At 45.6% G+C, this 19,840-nt stretch overlaps 1 protein-coding gene across 1 annotated transcript in view; it reads left to right on the plus strand.

The window, feature by feature from the left end:
* The window catches only part of flt4 (fms related receptor tyrosine kinase 4), a 281,525-nt gene that overhangs the window by 84,797 nt on the left and 176,888 nt on the right, over positions 1-19,840 (plus strand). The window contains exon 2 of the mRNA XM_073067065.1: positions 17,604-17,700. Within this exon, the coding sequence (XP_072923166.1) occupies positions 17,604-17,700 (97 nt within the window). The remainder of the gene's footprint in view (positions 1-17,603; positions 17,701-19,840) is intronic.

Here is a 19,840-nt window from a genome sequence, read left to right on the forward strand (position 1 = left end):
GGCCTCACGGTCCGACTTACACGCGCTTGCACAGTCATGCCCCCGTTAAACTGCCAAAGGCATATGCCTCATGACGAGCCATTCAAAACTCTTCATGATGATGGATGTGAGTGCAACGGGACGGTAGTCATTTAGGCAGGACACTGAAGACTTCTTCGGCACGGGGACAATGGTGGCGGCCTTGAAGCACATTGGAACGGTGGCGCTGCTCAGGGAGATGTTGAAGATGTCAGTGAGAACGTCTGCTAGCTGGTCTGCACATCCTCTGAGCACTCTACCAGGGATGTTGTCTGGTCCAAAAGCCTTCCGTGGGTTGACCCTGCACAGGGTTCTTCTCACGTCAGCCATGGTGAGACACAGCACCTGGTCATTTGTAGGAGGGGTGGACTTCCTCGCCGCCACGTCATTTTCCGCCTCAAACCGGGTGTAGAAGTTTTCAGCGCATCTGGGAGGGAGGCATCACCTGCAAAGTCAGGTGATGTTGTCTTGTAATTGGTGATGTCCTGGATGCCCTTCCACATGCGCCGCGTGTCGCTGCTGTCCTGGAAATGACTGTGGATTAGCTGGGCATATGCACGCTTTGCCCCTCTGATGGCTCGGGACATTTGGCCCTTGCTGTTGTTAGATCTGCCTTGTTGCCTGCTCTGAAGGTGGAGTTGCGGGACCTCAGCAGCGAACGCACCTCTGTGGTCATCCATGGCTTCTGGTTAGCGCGTATAGTGATGGTCTTGGACAGAGTAACATCATCAATGCACTTGCTGATGTAGTTGGTCACTGATGCCGTGTACTCCTCTAAGTTTGTAGAGTCGCCATCAGTTGCAGCCTCCCTGAACATGTGCCAGTCAGTGTGCTCAAAGCAGTCTTGAAGAGCAGAGATGGCTCCTGCTGGCCAGGTTTTCACCTGCTTCTGAACTGGTCTGGAGCGCCTGATGAGCGGTCTGTCTGCTGGGATTAGCATAACAGAGATGTGGTCTTGAGTATCTGAGGCGGGGGTGGGGCTCTGCCCGGTACGTGCCAGGGATGTTTGTGTAAACCAGGTCCAACACGTTCTCCCCCCTCGCTGCAAAGTCCACATACTGATGGAATTTGCGGAGCACTGACTTAAGGTTCGTGTGGTTAAAATCACCGGTGAAAATAAACAGACCATCAGGATGTGCGTTCTGCAGTTCGCTAATAGCCCCGTACAGTTCACAGAGCGCCTCCTTAGCATTAGCGCTGGGGGGGATGTAGACACTGGGTATAAGGACAGAGGTGAATTCCTGTGGTAAATAAAATGGTCTGCATATAACAGCCACAAACTCCACTAGCGATGAGCAGTGTCTGGAAGCCAGCACAGAGTTCTTACACCATTCCGTGTTGATGTAAACGCACAAGCCACCACCGCGAGTTTTACTGGAGACAGCTGCATCTCTGTCCAAACGAAACAAAGCTAACCCGTCTAGCTGGATGGCAGCATCCGAAATCCCATCAGTGAGCCACATCTCTGTGAAGACAAACGCGGAGCAAACTCTGTACTCCCGCCAAGTATTACATTGGAGTCGGATGTAGTCCATTTTATTATCCAGGGAGCGGATATTGGAAAGCAGAATGCCCGTTTGCCTCGCTTTTGCTTCCTCGCACATCGCTTTCGACGTCTCCGTCTCCGGCTACCAGCATCAGGTGAGTCCGAGGAATGTAGGCCCATTCCCCTCAGCAAGCCGACGTCGCGTAATTCAGCCAGCAGATCTTTGTGAAGGTTTGTTTTTGGATGATCTCTGTATTAGATAGATAGATAGATAGATAGATAGATACTTTATTCATCCCCATGGGGAAATTCAACTTTTTTTTTCCAATGTCCCATACACTTGTTGTAGCAAAACTAATTACATACAATACTTAACTCAGTAAAAAAAAATATGATATGCATCTAAATCAACATCTCAAAAAGCATTAATAATAGCTTTTAAAAAGTTCCTAAGTCCTGGCGGTAGAATTGTAAAGCCTAATGGCATTGGGGAGTATTGACCTCTTCATCCTGTCTGAGGTAGTAGTATCTGGCGATGGTAGATAGCCGCTCTGTTATCCATGTGCTCTAATTGAAAATTGTGTATCAAACTTAAAATAGAAAATTAAATAAAAGTAACACCAGGTCTGAAAAGCCACTGCTGCCGTGCTGCACTGCCTCATGGGATTTAGCTGTCCACTCTGATTCTCTAAGGGACCAATTTTATCCCTCACTATCCTTTTGCTATTAATAGTAACTGTAGAAATCCTTCGGATTTATTTTCACCTTACTTGCCAAAGCAACCTTGTATCTTCTTTTAGCTTTTCTAATTTCTTTCTTAAGATTCTTCTTACATTCTTTATATTCCTTGAGCAGCTCATTTACTCCATGCTGCCTATGTTTATTGTAGATCTCCCTCTTCTTCCGAACCAAGTTTCCAATATCCCTTGAAAACCATGGCTCTCTCAAACTTTTAACCTTTCCTTTCAACCTAACAGGAACATAAAGATTCTGTATCCTCAAAATTTCACCTTTAAATGACCGCCATTTCTCTATTACATCCTTCCCATAAAACAAATTGTCCCAATCCACTCCTTCTAAATCCTTTCACATCTCCTCAAAGTTAGCCTTTCTGCAATCAAAAATCTCAACCCTGGGTCCAGTCCGATCCTTCTCCATAATTCTATTGAAACTAATGGTATTGTGATCACTGGACCCGAAGTGCTCCCCAACACATACCTCTGTCACCTGACCTATTTCATTCCCTAACAGAAGATCCAACACTGTCCCTTCTCTAGTTAGTACCTCTATGTATTGCTGCAAAAAGACTATCCTGCACACATTTTACAAACTCCAAACCATCCATCCCTTTTACAGAATGTGCTTCCCAGTCTATGTGTGGAAAATTAAAATCTCCCACAATCACAACCTTGTGCTTACTACAAACATCTGCTATCTCCTTGCAAATTTGCTCCTCCAATTCTTGCTTCCCATTAGGTGGTCTATAATACACCCCTATAAGTGTTACTACACCTTTCCCATTCCTCAATTCCACCCAAATAGTCTCCCTAGACGAGCCCTCTAATCTATCCTGCCAGAGCACTGCCGTAATATTTTCTCTGACAAGCAACACAACACCTCCCCCTCTTGTCCCTCCGATTCTATCACACCTGAAGCAACGAAATCCAGGAATATTTAGTTGCCAATCACACCCCTCCTGCAACCATGTTTCACTAATAGCTACAACATCATATTTCCAGGTATCAATCCATGCTCTAAGCTCATTCACCTTTCTGACAATGCTCCTAGCATTAAAATAAATGCATTTAAGAAATTCTCCACCTCTTTCTCTCTGTTTATCTCTAACAGTACAAAGAACTTCACTGTGTTCTTTTTCTTCCTTCTCCCATACATCTGTTCCTACACTCTGGTTCCCCTCCCCCCTCATATCTAGTTTAAATCCACTGGAGCCTCTCTAGCAAACCTACCTGCAAGAATATTTGTCCCTCTCCAGTTCAGATGCAAACTGTCCCGCCGGAACAGGTCCCACATTCCCTGGAAAACTGCCCAATTATCTATAAATCTGAATCTATAAATTGGATTGGGAAAACTAGGTTGGTGGCGGATCGCAAGAGAGGGAATGTTTTGAATGCCAATGAGATTACTTTTTAGAGCAAGTGTGCTTGAGCCTACTTCGGGAAAGGCCATCTTGGATTGGATTCATACTGAAATTTGAGAGGAAGAAGCCTCAGTCCATGTATCAGTACCCCAGTGGAATAAAGGGAATTGCAGAAGCATGAGAGAGGAGCTTGCCCAGGTGGATTGGAGGGGAATACTGGTGGGGTTGAAGGCAGAATGGAAATGGCTGAATTTTCTGGGAATAGTTTACAAGGCGCAGGATAGATAAGTCCCACAGAAGAAGTTTGCAATGGCAAGGGTAGACAACCATGGCTGACAAGGAAAATTGAGGAACTGCATAAAAGCCAAGGAAAGGGCATATAAGGTAGCAAAAGTGAGTGGGAAGTTGGATGATTGGGAAGCTTTTAAAATCCAACAAAAGACAACTAAAAAAGCTATAAGAAGGGAAAAGATTAAATATAAGGGCAAACTAGCCAATAATATAAAGCAGGATACTAAAAGTTTTTTCAAGTATGTAAGAATAAAAGGGAGGTGAGATATTGAACCACTGGAAAATGCTGCTGGTGAGGTAGTAATGGGGGACAAAGAACTGGCAGGTGAACTTAATGGGTACTTTGCATCAGTCTTCACTGTGGAAGACACTAGCAGTGCGCCAGAGGTCTGTGAGTGTCAGGGAGCAGGAGTGAGTGCCTTTGCTATTATAAAGGTAAATACGCTAGACAGACTGAAATGTCTTCAGGTGGTTAAGTCGCCTAGACCAGATGGACTATATTTCAGAGACCCGAGAGAGATTGCTGAAGAGATAACAGATGCAGTGATTCTGGTGTGATCCTGAAGGACTGGAAGATTGAAAATGTTACTCCATTCTTTAAGAAGGGAGGAAGACAAAAGAAAGGAAATTAGAGGCCAGTTACCTAACCTCAGTGGTTGGGAAAGTGTTGGAGTCTGTTATTAAGGATGAGATTTCAGGGTACTTGGAGACTAATAATAAAACAAGTCAAAGTCAGCATGGTTTCTGTAAAGGGAAATCTTGCCTGACGAATCTGTTAAGAGTTCTTCAAGGAAGTAACAAGCAGGGTGGACAAAGGAGAGGCAGTGGATGTCACTTATTTAGGTTTCCAGAAGACATTTGATAATGTGCTAAATATGAGGCTGCTTAAATCCTATGGTGTTACAGGAAAGATACTGGCATAGATAGAGGAATGGCTGACAGGCAGGAGACAGTGACTGGGAATAAAAGGGGCCTTTTCTGGTTGGCTGCCAGTGACTAGTGACATCAGAGGTGCAGACGGTCTTGGGAGTCTTCATGCAAGAATCTCAGAAGGTTAATTTACAGGTTGAGTCTAGTAAAGAAGGCAAATGCAATGTTGGCATTTATTTCATAGGGAATAGAATATAAAAACAAAGAGGTAATGCTGACGCATTTTGAGACTCTTGTCAGGCTGCACAGGCCCCATATCTCAGGAAGAATGTGTTGTCATCGGAGAGAGTCCAGAGGAGGATCACGAGGATGATTCAGGGAATGAAGGGGTTTGACATATGAGGAGCGTTTGGCAGCTTTGAGCCTGCGCTCACTAGAATTTAGAAGAAAGCGGGGGAATCTCATTGAAACCTACCGAATGTTGAAAGGACTAGATAGGGTGGATGTGGAGAGAATGTTTCCTCTGTTGGGGGTATCCAGAACTAAAGGGCACAACTTTAAAATGGAGCGGTGACCTTTTAAACCAGAGATAAGGAGGGATTTTTTTAGGCAGAGAGTAGTAAATCTGTGGAATGCTCTGCCACAGACTGTGGTGGAGGCCAAGTCCATGGGTATATTTAAGGCAGAAGTTGATTGTTTCCTGGTCTGGGCATCAAAGGATACGGCGAGAAGGCAGGGTTAGTGGGATCCGGTATCAGCCATGATGGAGCAGACTCGATGAGCTGGATGGCCTAATTCTGCTCCTACGTCTTATGGTTTCATGGTTGGGATATTATATTGCAGTTTACCAGATGTTGGTTAAGCCACATTTGCAATATTGTGTTCAATTTAGCCAGCTTTCTGTAGGAAGCTGGAGAAAGTGCAAAAGACATTGACAAGGACATTGCCAGGACTCGAAGGACCAGGTTATGCAGAGAGCTTGGTCAGGTTGGAGCTTTGTTCATTGGAACATAGGAGAATGAGGAAATGTTTTTATTGAGTGGCACCCTGGTAAAGTAGTGGTTAACACAATGCTATTACAGCTTGGGGGGGGGGGGGGTCAGAATTCAGTTCTGGTGCTGTTCTATAGGAGTTTGTATGGTCTCTCTGTAAACCAAACACGAGGAAATCTGCAGATGCTGGAAATTCAAGCAACATGCACAAAATGCTGGTGGAACGCAGCAGGCCAGGCAGCATCTATAGAGGGAAACACTGTTGACGTTTTGGGCCGAGACCCTTTGTCAGGACTAACTGAAAGGAAAGATAGTAAGAGATTTGAAAGTAGGAGGGGGAGGGGAAAATGCAAAATGATAGGAGAAAACCGGAGGGGGTGGGGTGGAGCTGAGCACCGGAAAGGCTCTCAGTCCTAACTTTCAGTTAGTCCTGATGAAGGGTCTTGGCCTGAAATGTCGACAGTGTTTCTCCCTATAGATGCTGCCTGGCCTGCTGCGTTCCACCAGCATTTTGTGTGTTCTTTGTAAACCATGTGGGTTTCCTCTGGGTGCACCAGTTTCCACCCACAGTCCAAAGGCATACCAGTTAGTAGGTTAATTGGTCATTGTAAATTGTCCTGTGATTAGGCTAGAGTTAACTTGATGGGTTGCTGGGCAGTGAGGCTCATTGGGCTGGAAGGGCCTGTTCCATGCTTTATCTCTAAATATGTAAAAAGGTGTATAATATCTTGCCTCTCAAGATTTTATACACCTCTTTTTCCCAGGGCTGGGGAATCAGGAACTAGAATTTTCTTGTATTTCTTTATTTGCCTGCAAGGAAATAAATCTCAAGGTAGTGTATGGTAATATAAACAAACATTGATAATAGACTTTGACTTATTTACGTTGACGTTAGAGGGCATAGGTTTAGGGTGAACCTAGAGAGGTTTACAGGGGATCCGAAGGACAAGTTTTTTTGCCTGCCTGGTGGTCAGTATATGGAATGAGTTGCCAGAGGAAGTGGTTGAGGCAATTATATCAACAACATGTAGAAGACACTTTGACAGCTACATGGATAGGAAAGGCTTAGCAGGATAAAGTCACACTTGAGTTGACTGTCACATGCACAAGTCAATGTGTGCACAGATGCAATGAAAAACTCGCAACAGCATCACAGGCACACAGCATTCACAAGAAAAACAAAAAATAAGCATAAATTAGAAAGAGCACAATTAGAATGCAAAAAGTCAATTTAGGTCTTAGGTCATAAGATATTTAAGTCATATAGGTCACCATATACGTACAACCCTGAGATTCATTTTCTTGTGGGCATGTGCAATAAATACAAGAAACATGATAGAATCAATGATAAACCACACACGATAAGATGGACAAACAACCCCAGTCCAAATACAAAATTGAAGAAAGAAAAAATATCAAATAAGCAATAAATATCAAGAATATAAGATAAAGAGTCCTTGAAAGTGATTGTGGGAACAGTTCTGTGATGAGGCAAATGAAGTTATCCCCACTGGTTCAAGAGCCTGATGGTTAATGGGTAACAACTGTTCTTGAACCTGGTGGTGTGGGACCTGAGGCTCCTTCCTGATGGCAGCATGGGGATGAGAGCATGGCCTGGCTGTGTGCTATACTGAGTTAGTGATTAAGGTTGTGTTGATTGGTCCAAGAACTGAATGGTTGAAGGAAAGTAGCTGTCCCTGACTTGGTGATGTGGAACTTCAGTCTTCTGTACCTTCTTCCTGATGTGAGCTGTGAGAAGATAGCGTGGCCTGAAGGGTGGAGATTTTAATGATGGAGGCCTTCTTGAGGCAGCATCTCCTGTAGGTACTACCGATGGTGTCAAACTCCAAACGCAGGCAAATGGGACTAGCTTAGAGAGGAATCTTAGTTGGCATGGAGCTTTTGGGCCAAAAGGTCTGTTTCTGCGCTGCGTGATGCTATAAATTCAGGGCAGAAATAGAGGTCAGTCTGGACCCAGATCCAGTCGGCAGAGAATTTATGGAAATGTGCCAGCAAGCTGAGCTGACAGCTCTGGCTACTTATGTTCCAACATTCGTACACCCTTTGGTCGAGCTCAATGTCTCTAGTTTTAAAATGTCTTTAACACTTTAGCTTGTTAGAGACCTATTAGCCTGACACCAGTGGTTGGAAAATTGTTGGAATCGATTGTTAGGGATGAGATTACAGAGTACCTGGAAGCACGTGACAAGATAGGGCAAAGCCAGCATGGTTTCCTGAAAGGAAAATACTGTCTGACTAACCTACTGCAATTTTTTTTTTAATTTTTTAAAATTAGTTTTTCAAAACATTTTACAAATTAAAAACCCCAAATCCCAATGAGGAGCATTAATACAGTGCAAAATTAAGCATACAATAACAATATGCTACAAAGGAAGAGAATTTAACAAAAAAGCACCTAAGTTAAAGACAAGTGAGCTTAGTGTCCTCCCCAAGCCCCACAACACAAGAAAAAAAACAACAACTCCAGACCGACCACAACACAATATAAAGAGTATAAGTCAGGACAACCAAACTCCCAGACTGTGAATACACTTAGCAACAGAGGATAATAATGCCTACTACCAGAAAAAAAAGGGGAGCTGAAAGCAAGGGACCGAAAAGAAGAAAAAAAAGAAAAAAAAACCCTAGTCAAGAGGAAGGTTATGAAAGTACTCGATAAAAGGTCCCCAGACCTTATGGAACTTTAGATCCGAATTAAGAACTGAATAATGAATTTTTTCGAGGTCCAAGCAGGCCATAATGTCGTTAAGCCATTGCGCATGAGTGGGCGGGGCAACATCTCTCCATCTAAGGAGGATCAAGCGTCTAGCCAGGAGAGAGGCAAAGGATAGTATTCGGCATTTGGTCGGACCCAGACATAAATCTGTCTCGCCCCAAAAACCGAACAGAGCAATTAAGGGGTTTGGTTCTAGGTGCTGATTCAGAATACCCGATAATGTAGTGAAGACATCTTTCCAGAATTTCTCCAAGCTAGGACAGAACCAGTACATATGGATGAGAGAGGCCACGCCTATTGCAATTTTTTGAGGAAATTACAAGCAGGGTAGACAAAGGAGATGCAGTAGATGTGGTGTACTTAGATTTTCAGAAGGCCTTTGACAAGGTGCCACACATGAGGCTGCTTAGCAAAATAAGAGCCCATGGAATTACAGGGAAGTTAATAGCATGGGTGGAGCTTTGGCTGGTTGGCAGAGAACAGAGGGTGGGAATAAAGAGATCCTATTCTGGCTGGCCACTGGTTACCAGTGGAATTCCACAGAGGTTGGTGTTGGGACTGCTGCTTTTTACAATGTATGTCAGTGATTTGGACTGTAGGACTTAATGGATTTGTGGCTAAATTTGCCAATGATACAAAGATAGCTGGAGGAGCAGGTAGTGTTGAGGAAACAGAGAGCTTGCAGAGAGATTTAGGTAGTTTAGGGGAATGGGCAAAGAAGTGGCAAATGAAATACAATGTTGGAAAGTGTATGGTCATGCAATTTGGTAGAAGAAATAAACAGGTAAACTTTTATTTAGATAGGGAGAGAATTCAAAATGCAGAGGTGCAAAGGGACTTGGCAGTCCTTGCTCAGGATACCCTAAAGGTTAACCTCCAGGTTGAGTCAGTGGTGCAGAAGGCGAATGCAATGTTGGCATTCATTTCTAGAGCTATAGAATATAAGAGCAGGGATGTGATGTTGAGGCTCTATAAGGCACTCGTGAGTCTACACAAGTATTGTGTGCAGTTTTGGGCTCCTTATTTGTCCTTACTGACATTGGAGAGGGTTCAGAGAAGATTCACAAGAATGATTCCAGGAATGAAAGGGTAACTTTATGAGGAACGTCTGACGGCTCTTGAGCTGTATTCCCTGGAGTTCAGGGGAATGAGGGGGGATCTCATAGAAACATTCCAAATGGTTAAAGGCCGGAACAGATTAAATATGGCAAAGTTATTTCGCATGGTAGGAGAGTCTACGACAAGAGGGCACGACTTCAGGATTGAAGGACATCCATTTAGAACAGAGATACGGAAAAATTACTTTAGTCAGAGGGTGGTAAAATTGTGGAATTTGTTGCCACAAGCAGCTGTGGAGGCCAAGTCACTGGGTGCATTTAAGGCAGAGATAGATAGGTTCTGGATTAGCCAGGACATCAAATGGTATGGTGAGAAGGCGGGGGAGTAGAGATGACTTGAAGAATTGGATCAGCCCATGACTGAATGGTGGAGCAGACTCAATGGGCCAAATGGCCTACTTCTGCTCCTAAATTTTATGGTCTTATTTTGCTGTTGAAAGCAACCATCTCTTGCCAAAAAGGAAGCTCAGTGGATTCTGGTTAATTGGGATATTGGTTAATTGAGCTGTCAGTTACTTGGTACAAAAACTAATTGAGAAAATAGCCAGGATTCCCTTTGTTTACCCCAGGGTTCTGAAAGAGGTGGCTGAAGAAATTGTGGAGGCATTAATAATGATCTTTCAAGAAGCACTGGATTCTGGAATGGTTCCGGAAGACTGGAAAATTGCAATTGTCATTCCGCTCTTCAAGTGGGGAGAGAGGTAGAAGAAAGGAAACTATCTGCCAGTTAGTCTGACCTCAGTGGTTGAGGAGATGTTGGAGTCGAGTATTAAGGATGATAAAATATGCTACAAATCTTGCCTGACAGATCTGTTGGAATTCTTTGAAGAAATAACAAGCAGGATAGACAAAGGAGAATCCGTTGATGTTGTGTACTTGGATTTTCAGAAGGTCTTTGATGAGGCTCCACATATGAGGCTATGAGCCCATGGTATTACAGGAAAGATTCCAGCGTGGATAAAGCAGTGGCTGATTGGCAGGAGGCAAACAGTGGGAATAAAGGGAGCCTTTTCTGTTTGGCTGCTAGTGACTAGTGGTGGTTCACAGGGGCTTGTGTTTGGACTGATTCTTTTTATGTTATCTGTCAATGATTTTGATGATGGGATTGATGGCTTTGTTGCAAAGTTTGTGGACGATATAATGATAGGTGGAGGGGCAGGTAGTTTTGAGAAAGTACCTACAGAAGGGCAGACAGATTAGGAGAATGGGCAAAGAAATGGCAGATAGAATACAGTGTTGGGAAGTGTTTGGCCGTGCACTTTGGTAGAAGAAATGAAAAGATTGACTATTTTCTAAACAGAGAGAAAATACAAAATACTGAGGCACAAAGCGACTTGGGAGCCCTTGTGCAGTAGTCCATAAAGGTTAATTTGAAGGTTGAGTCTGGTGAGGAAGGCAAATGCAATGTTATTATTCATTCCAAGGGGAGTAGAATACAAAAATTAAGGACGTAATGTTGAGACTTTATAAAGCACTGTGAGGCTTCACTTGGAGTATTGTGAGCAGGTTTGGGCCCCTTATCTTATAAAGAATGTGCTGGACTGGAGAGGGTTCAAAGGAGATTCATGAAAATTAATCCAGGATTGAATGGCTTGTCATATGAAGAGTGTTTGATGCCTGTATTCAGTAGAATTCAGAAGAATGAGGGGTGACCTCATTGAAACCTATTGAATGGTAAAAAGCCTTGATAGAGTGGATGTGGCGGGGATGTTTTCTATTATGGGAAAGTTTAACAGTAGAGGACACAGCCTCAGAATAGAGGGGCGTCCTTTTAGAACAGAGATGAAGAGGAATTTCTTTAGCCAGAGAGTGGCGAATCTGTGGAATTCTTTGCCATGGGCAGCTATGGAGGTCAAATCTTTATGTACATTTGAGGTAGAGGTTGATATATTCTTGATTGGTCAAGGCATGAATGGATATGGGGAGAAGGCAAAGACTGGGGCTGAGAGGAAAATTGGTTCAGCCATTATGAACTTTCCTCTCAGCCCCAATCTCCTGCCTTCTCCCCACGTCCCTTCATGCCCTGACCAATCAAGAATTGAACTGAATTAAATTGACTTTATTTCTTATATCCTTCACATACATGAGGAGTAAAAATCCTTACGTTACTTCTCCATCTGAATGTGCAATTTATAGTAACTTATGATAAATAGTATGTACAATAGTATGTACAGTCAATATAACATAGAAATACAATTGTATCAGCATGAGTTAATCAGTCTGATGGCCTGGTGGAAGAAGCTGTCCCGGAGCCTGTTGGTCCTGACTTTAATGCTGTGGTGCCAGTTTCCTGGATGGTAGCAGCTGGAACAGTTTGTGGTTGGGGTGACTTGGGTCCCCAATGATCCTTTGCACCTTTTTTACACATCTGTCTCTATAAATGTGGTGAATAGTGGGAAGTTCACATCTAGAGATGCACTGATCTGTCCGCACCACACTCTGCAGAGTCCTGCGACTGAGGGAAGTACAGTTCCCATACCAGGCAGTGATGCAGCCGGTCAGGATACTCTCAATTTTACCCCTGTAGAAAGTTCTTAGGATTTGAGGACTCATGCCAAACTTCTTCAACCCTCTGAGGTGAAAGAGGTGCTGTGGTCCTTTTTTCACCACCAGCTGGTGTGTACAGGCCACGTGAGATCCTCCATGATGTTTATGCTCAGGAACATAAAGTTGTTCACCCTCTCAACCCCAGATCAATTGATGTCAATAGGGGTTAGGCTGTCTCCATTCCTCCTGCTTTGTTTTTGCGACATTGAGGGAGAGGTTGTTTCCTTGACACCACCGTGTCAGGGTGACGACTTCTTCTCTGTAGGTTGCCTCATTATTATTTGAGATAAGGCCAATCAATGTACTGTAGTATCGTCAGCTATGTGGAGTACTTCACCATGTCTTCAACCTGAGCCTGAGTCTCCAGAGGGTTCCTGTGCTGTGAAAGAGGTCCTGCCTCGTCCCTGTTCCGAAGACGCCGTGCCTCAGTGGCTCCAATGACTACAGACTGGTGGCATTGACCTCCCAATTCATGAAGACCCTGGAGAGAATTGTTCTAGAGCAGCTCCGGCCTGTGGTTAGACCACACTTAGACCCCCTCCAGGTTGCCTACCAGCCTGAAATAGGAGTTGAGGATGCCATCGTCTACCTGCTGAACTGTGTCTACGCCCACCTGGACAAGCCGGCAAGCACTGTGAGGGTCATGTGTTTTGACTTCTCCAGTGCATTCAACACCATCTGCCCTGCTCTGCTAGGTGAGAAGCTGACAGTGATGCGGGTGGATGCTTCCCTGGTGTCATGGGTTATTGATTATGCACATGCCCAGCTAATCCACAGTTACTTCCAGGACAGTGGCGACACGCAGTGCATGTGGAAGGGCATCCAGGACACCACCAATTACAAGACAATATCACTGACTGTGCAGGTGATGCCTCCCTCCCAAATGCACGGAATAACTTCTACGCCCGGTTTGAGGCGGAAAATGACGTGGCGGCGAGGAAGTCCATCCCTCCTACAAATGACCAGGTGCTGTGTCTCTCCATGGCCGATGTGAGAAGAACCCTGTGCAGGGTCAACCCACGGAAGGCTTTTGGACCAGACAACATTCCTGGTAGAGTGCTCAGAGGATGTGCAGACCAGCTAGCAGATGTTCTCACTGACATCTTCAACATCTCCCTGAGCAGCGCCACCATTCCAATGTGCTTCAAGGCCGCCACCATTGTCCCCGCGCCGAAGAAGTCTTCAGTGTCCTGCCTAAATGACTACCATCCCTTTGCACTTACATTCATCATCATGAAGTGTTTTGAATGGCTTGTCATGAGGCATATCAAGACCCTGCTGCCCCCCTCACTGGACCCCCTGCAGTTTGCGTACCGTCCTAACCGCTCAACAGATGACGCCATTGCCACCACCCTCCACCTGGCCCTAACCCACCTGGACAAAAAAGACACATACGTTCGGATGCTGTTCATAGACTTTAGTTCAGCATTCAACACAATCATCCCTCAGAAACTGATTGGAAAGCTGAGCCTATTGGGCCTGAACGCCTCCCTCTGCAACTGGATCCTAGACTTCCTGACTGGGAGACCTCAGTCAGTCCAGATCGGGAGCAGCATCTTCAACACCATCACACTGAGTACGGGGGGCTCTCCAGGGTTGCATGCTCAGTCCACTGCTGTTCACTCTGCTGACCCATGACTGTGCTGTAACACACAGCTCGAACCACATCATCAAGTTCGCTGATGAAACGACCGTGGTGGGTCTCATCAGCAAGAACGACGAGTCAGCTTACAGAGAGGAGGTGCAGCGGCTAATGAACTGGTGCAGAGTCAACAACCTGTCTCTTAATGTGACAAAAACAAAAGAGATGGTTGTTGACTTCAGGAGGGCACGGAGTGACCACTCCCCACTGAACATCGACACCTCCTCGGTACAGATCGTAAAGAGCACCAAATTTCTTGGTGTTCACCTGACGGAGAATCTCACCTGGTCCCTCAACACCAGCTCCATAGCAAAGAAAGCCCAGCAGCATCTCTACTTTTTGCAAAGGCCGAGGAAAGTCCATCTCTCACCCCCCATTCTCATCACATTCTACAGGGGTTGTATTGAGATCATCCTGAGCAGCTGCATCACTGCCTGGTTTGGAAATTGCACCATCTCGGATCGCAAGACCCTGCAGCGGATAGTGAGGTCAGCTGAGAAGATCATTGGGGTCTCTCTTCCCGCCATCACGGACATTTATACTACACGCTGCATCCGCAAAGGAAACAGCATTATGAAGGATCCCATGCATCCCTCATACAATCTGTTCTCCCTCCTGCCATCTGGGAAAAGGCTCCGAAGCATTCGAGCTCTCACGACCAGACTATATAACAGTTTCTTCCCCCAAGCTATCAGACTCCTCAATACCCAAAGCCTGGACTGACACCTTGCCCTACTGTCCTGTTTATTGTAATAGCTGCACTGTTTTTGTGCACTTTATGCAGTCTAATGTAGGTCTGTAGTCTAGTATAGCTTTCTCTGTGTTTTTTTATTACGTAGTTCAGTCTAGTTTTTTGCACTGTGTCATGTAAACCATGGTCCTGAAAAATGTTTCATTTTTACTATGCACTGTACCAGCAGTTATGGTCGAAATGACAATAAAAGTTGACTTGACTTGATTACCTGACTGGCAGACCACAGTACGTGTGCTTGCAACACTGTGTCAGACAGAGTGGTCAGCAGCACTGGGGCTGCACAGGGGACTGTCCTGTCTCCCTTTCTCTTCACCATCTACACCTCGGATTTCAACAACTGCACAGAGTCTTGCCATCTTCAGAAGTTTTCTGATGACTCTGCCATAGTTGGATGCATCAGCAAGGGAGATGAGGCGGAGTACAGGGCTACGGTGGGAAACTTTGTCATATGGTGTGAGCAGAATCATCTGCAGCTTAATGTGAAAAAGACTAAGGAGCTGGTGGTGGACCTGAGGAGGGCTAAGGCACTGGTGACCCCTGTTTCCATCCAAGGTGTCAGTGTGGATATGGTGGAGGATTACAAACACCTGGGGATATGAATTGACAATAAACTGGACTGGTCAAAGAACACTGAGGCTGTCTACAAGAAGGGTCAGAGCTGTCTCTATTTCCTGAGGAGACTGAGGTCCTTTAACATCTGCCGGACAATGCTGAGGATGTTCTACGAGTCTGTGGTGGCCAGTGCTATCATGTTTGCTGTTGTGTCCTGGGGCAGCAGGCTGAGGGTAGCAGACACTAACAGAATCAACAAACTCATTCGTAAGGCCAGTGATGTTGTGGGGGTGGAACTGGACTCTCTGATGGTGGTGTCTGAAAAGAGGATGCTGTCTAAGTTGCATGCCATCTTGGACAATGTTTCCCATCCACTCCATAATGTACTGGTTAGGCACAGGAGTACATTCAGCCAGAGACTCATTCCACCGAGATGTAACACTGAGCGTCATAGGAAGTCATTCCTACCTGTGGCCATCAAACTTTACAACTCCTCCCTCGGAGTGTCAGACACCCTGAGACCGTAGGCTGGTCCTGGACTTATTTCCACTTGGCATAATTTACTTATTATTATTTAATTATTTATGGTTTTATATTGCTATATTTCTTCACTATTCTTGGTTGATGCGACTGTAACAAAACCCAATTTCCCTCGGGATCAATAAAGTATGTCTGTCTGTCTTAATTAACAGATTGAAGCTGTGAATGGTGAAATAGTCATGGGTATACGGAGAGTAAAGGAGGGGGCTTAGGACACAGCCCTAAGGGCTCCTGTGTTGAGGGGCAGAGGTGAGGGAGCCCACTCTTACCACCTGCCGGCAGTCTGACAGGAAGTCCAGGATCCAGCTACACTAGGCAGAATCTATCTACCTCTGCCTTAAATACACATAAAGACTTGGCCTCCACAGCTACCCGTGGCAAAGAATTCCACAGATTCACCATCCTCTGGCTAAAGAATTTCTGATGGACCAAGTGGCCTAATTCTGCTTGTATGTCTTATGGTATTTATTTGGGACACTATGCCTCTTAATTGGGACAGGATTCTTGCTGACCAGTTTCTAACCAGTGCTAGTTATATACACTTGTGTGCCATTGGACACTACACCGTGCTCAGAGCAAACAGCTTTTAAATAGCTTAATATTCATGTGCTTGTGTGATGTTATCCGTTTTGGCCGATGGACGCTGATTCAAAAAGCAATGATTTTTAATCATTTTGTATTTTAATTAGTCATTTGTTGGATTATGGCATTAATCATGAAGGCAGCCCCATTATCTGCACTATGTATCTGAGCTGAGTTTCTTTATTTCCAGTCAATAAAAAAAGCACGGCAATGCACAATCTTTCCATCGATAATTATTAGGAACTAAAAAATAGTTTAATAGTACTGTAGTAGTATTGATATCAGTCTAATTTGTTCTGCATTTCATTTAAATACTTAATTTGTTACTTAGTTAAATGGTGGCTTGTCTTTTTTGTATTTTGTTTTCATGAAACTTCATCTAATTGGGGCAGCCGCTTAATTGGGCCAAAATGTACTGGTCCCAATGTGTTGCAGTTAACTGGAATCCACTGTATTTCTGAAATGGTAATTTTCTAGTTTTATCAGATTAGAGAGCATGAGGGTAGGTTGTGTGAGTTGAGACATTTCTCTCTGCAGGAGGATGAGATGTGACTTGTTGGAGGTGTACAAGATGATAAGAGGCATAGATCAAGTGGATAGCCAGCATCTTTTCCCAGGGTAAAAATGGTTAATATGACAGGGGCATAATTTTAAGGTGATTGGAGGAAAGTATTGGAGTATGTCAGAAGTAGTTTTTTCACACAGAGAGTGGTAAGTGTGTTGGACAAGCTGCCAGGGGTGGTGGTAGAGGCAGATACATTAGGGACATTTGAGAAGCACATTGGTGATAGAAAAATGAAGGACTATGTAGGAGGGAAGGGTTCAATTGTTTGAGGTAGGGCCTGTACTATGCTGAAGTGTTTTATGTCCTATAGCAGCAAAGAAACAAGGGTCTGGGATGCTGGGCTCACCACGAACGTACCATGCTGAGAGAGTCATACTTAAGTTGGACTGGGTCCATTCGCTGGAGCCGTAACACAGTAGCACTACCCACTGCACTACTGTTTCACCAAACATTGAAACCAACCCTGGGGACAGTCCCTCTCTGCCAAGTGATTCAATGTTTCTGGTGTGGGCGTTCCGGTGCAGAAATGAATAATATTGCTTTTCGTCAGCCCAGGTGTCTCGGGGAAGGAAGTCCTTCTGTTGACCATAAACACGAGATTCTGCAGATGCTGGAAATCCAGAGAAACGCACAAAATACTGGAGGAACTCAGCAAGTCAAGTAGCAACAATGGAGATGAATTAACAGTTGATGTTTCGTGCGGAGTCCTTTCATCAGTTTATTCTTCTCCATCGATGCTGCCTGATCTGCTGAGCTTGTTCTGTTAACTGTTGAGCATTTGGAGTGACCAGAATCTCTTCACTTTCCGCAGGTTTGATACAAGGTTTATCCAACACAGCACCCACACTCAACATCACAGGAATGGAGTACTCCATCACTGCGAGTGGCACTCTCTCCATTACGTGCAGGTGAGTACAGAAGTTGCCAGGATATGATATCTCTAGAGTTACCTGTCTCCAGATGTGAACCCAAGCCTATTTTTCATTTATATCTATTATTTGATTGAGAATGTGCTGTATCAGTAGGTTGTCATCAACAGTGATATGATTATCAGGATTTGCAAAGGGATCTTGATCAGCTGGGTGAGTGGGCTAAGGAAAGGCAGATAGAGATTAATGTGTGAGGGTGAACAGCAGCGTCCTGGGGAGTGTTGTAGAATGGAGGGATCTTGTATAGATCTTGATCAAAGTATAGAGTTCTGTTTCCTTCAAAAGGGCGGCAATCATATCTGTGCCCAAGAAGAACAGGACGAGCTGCCTCACGACAATCGCCCAGTGACACTCCCCTATTGTAACTATGAGCTTTGAGAGGTTGGTTGCGGCTAGAATCAACTCCTGTCTCAACAAGGACCTGGACCCACTGCAATTTGTCTTATCACCACAATAAGTCTACAGTGGATGCAATCTCACTGGCTCCCCACTCACCTTGGGTCACCTGGACAATAGTAATTACCACTTCAGGCAGCTGTTTATTGATTACAGCTCAGCATTCAACACAATCATACCATCAGTTCTAGTTAACAAGCTCCAAAGCCTGGGTCTCTACCTCCTCTGCAACTTGATCCTCGACTTCCTCACTGGAGACCACTGTCTGTGCAGATTGAAGCTAACCTCTCCTCCTCAATGACAGTCAACACTGGTGCACCTTAGGGCTGTGTACTTACCCACTGCTCTACTCCCTCTACACCCATGACTGTGTCTGGCCACAGCTCAAATGTCATCTGTACATTTGCTGATGACATAACTATTTTAGGCAAAGTTTCAGGTAGTGGAGGAGGTGTACAGGGGCCAGGTGGATCAGCTGTTTGGGTGGTATCACAAGAGCAACCTTGCACGCAGTGTCAGTAGGACCGAGAAATTGATTGTGGTCTTCAGAAAGGGGAAGTCAAAGTAACACACACCAGCCCTCATTGAGGGATCAGCAGTGGAAAGGATGAGCAGCTTCAAGCTGCTGGATATCAACATCTCTGAAGATCTACACACAAAATGCTGGAGGAACTCAGCAGGCCAGACAGCATCTATGGAAAAGAGTAAATAGTCGACATTTCAGGCCGAGAATCCTCATCAGGATTGGGAAAAAAGATGAGAAGTTAGAGGAAGAAGGTGGGGTGAAATACAAGGTGAAAGGGATAGGTGCTGTAGTGCTCAGTGACTGTATTGGGAACAAATTGATTTATGTTTTAGATCTGTCCAACTCTCACACGATGAATGTGACAGATCAAAGACAAACACCGTCCCGAACCCCGTCCAGCAGAGCTTCTCCTGTTCCCAGCAGTCTCCCAATCTCCGTCCAGCAATCCTTCAGAGCCTCTCCTATACCCAGCTCCTCCCTCCTGAGCCCCGTCCAGCAGAGCCCTTCCTGTTCCTAGCACCTGCCTCCTGTTCCCAGCACCTCCCTCCTGAACCCCGCCCAGCAGAGCCCCTCCTATACCCAGCATCTTCCTCCTGAACCCCATCCAGCACCTCCCTCCTGTTCCCAGCACCTCCCTCCTGAACCCCGTCCAGCAGAGCCCCTCCTGTTCCCAGCACCTCCCTCCTGAACCCCGTCCAGCAGAGCCCCTCCTGTTCCCAGCACCTCCCTCCTGAGCCCCGTCCAGCAGAGCCCCTCCTGTTCCCAGCACCTCCCTCCTGAACCCCGTCCAGCAGAGCCCCTCCTATACCCAGCACCTCCCTCCTGAACCCCATCCAGCACCTTCCTCCTGTTCCCAGCACCTCCCTCCTGATCCCCGTCCAGCAGAGCCCCACCTGTTCCCAGGACCTCCCTCCTGAACCCCGCCCAGCAGAGCCCCTCCTATACCCAGCATCTTCCTCCTGAACCCCGTCCAGCACCTCCCTCCTGAACCCCGCCCAGCAGAGCCCCTCCTATACCCAGCACCTCCCTCCTGAACCACGTCCAGCACCTTCCTCCTGTTCCCAGCACCTCCCTCCCGATCCCCGTCCAGCAGAGCCCCTCCTGTTCCCAGCAACTCCCTCCTGAACCCCGTCCAGCACCTTCCTCCTGTTCCCAGCACATCCCTCCTGAACCCTGTCCAGCAGAACCCCTCCTGTT

This window comes from Hemitrygon akajei, chromosome 15, assembly GCF_048418815.1.
Source record: "Hemitrygon akajei chromosome 15, sHemAka1.3, whole genome shotgun sequence".
Lineage (NCBI taxonomy): Eukaryota > Metazoa > Chordata > Chondrichthyes > Myliobatiformes > Dasyatidae > Hemitrygon > Hemitrygon akajei.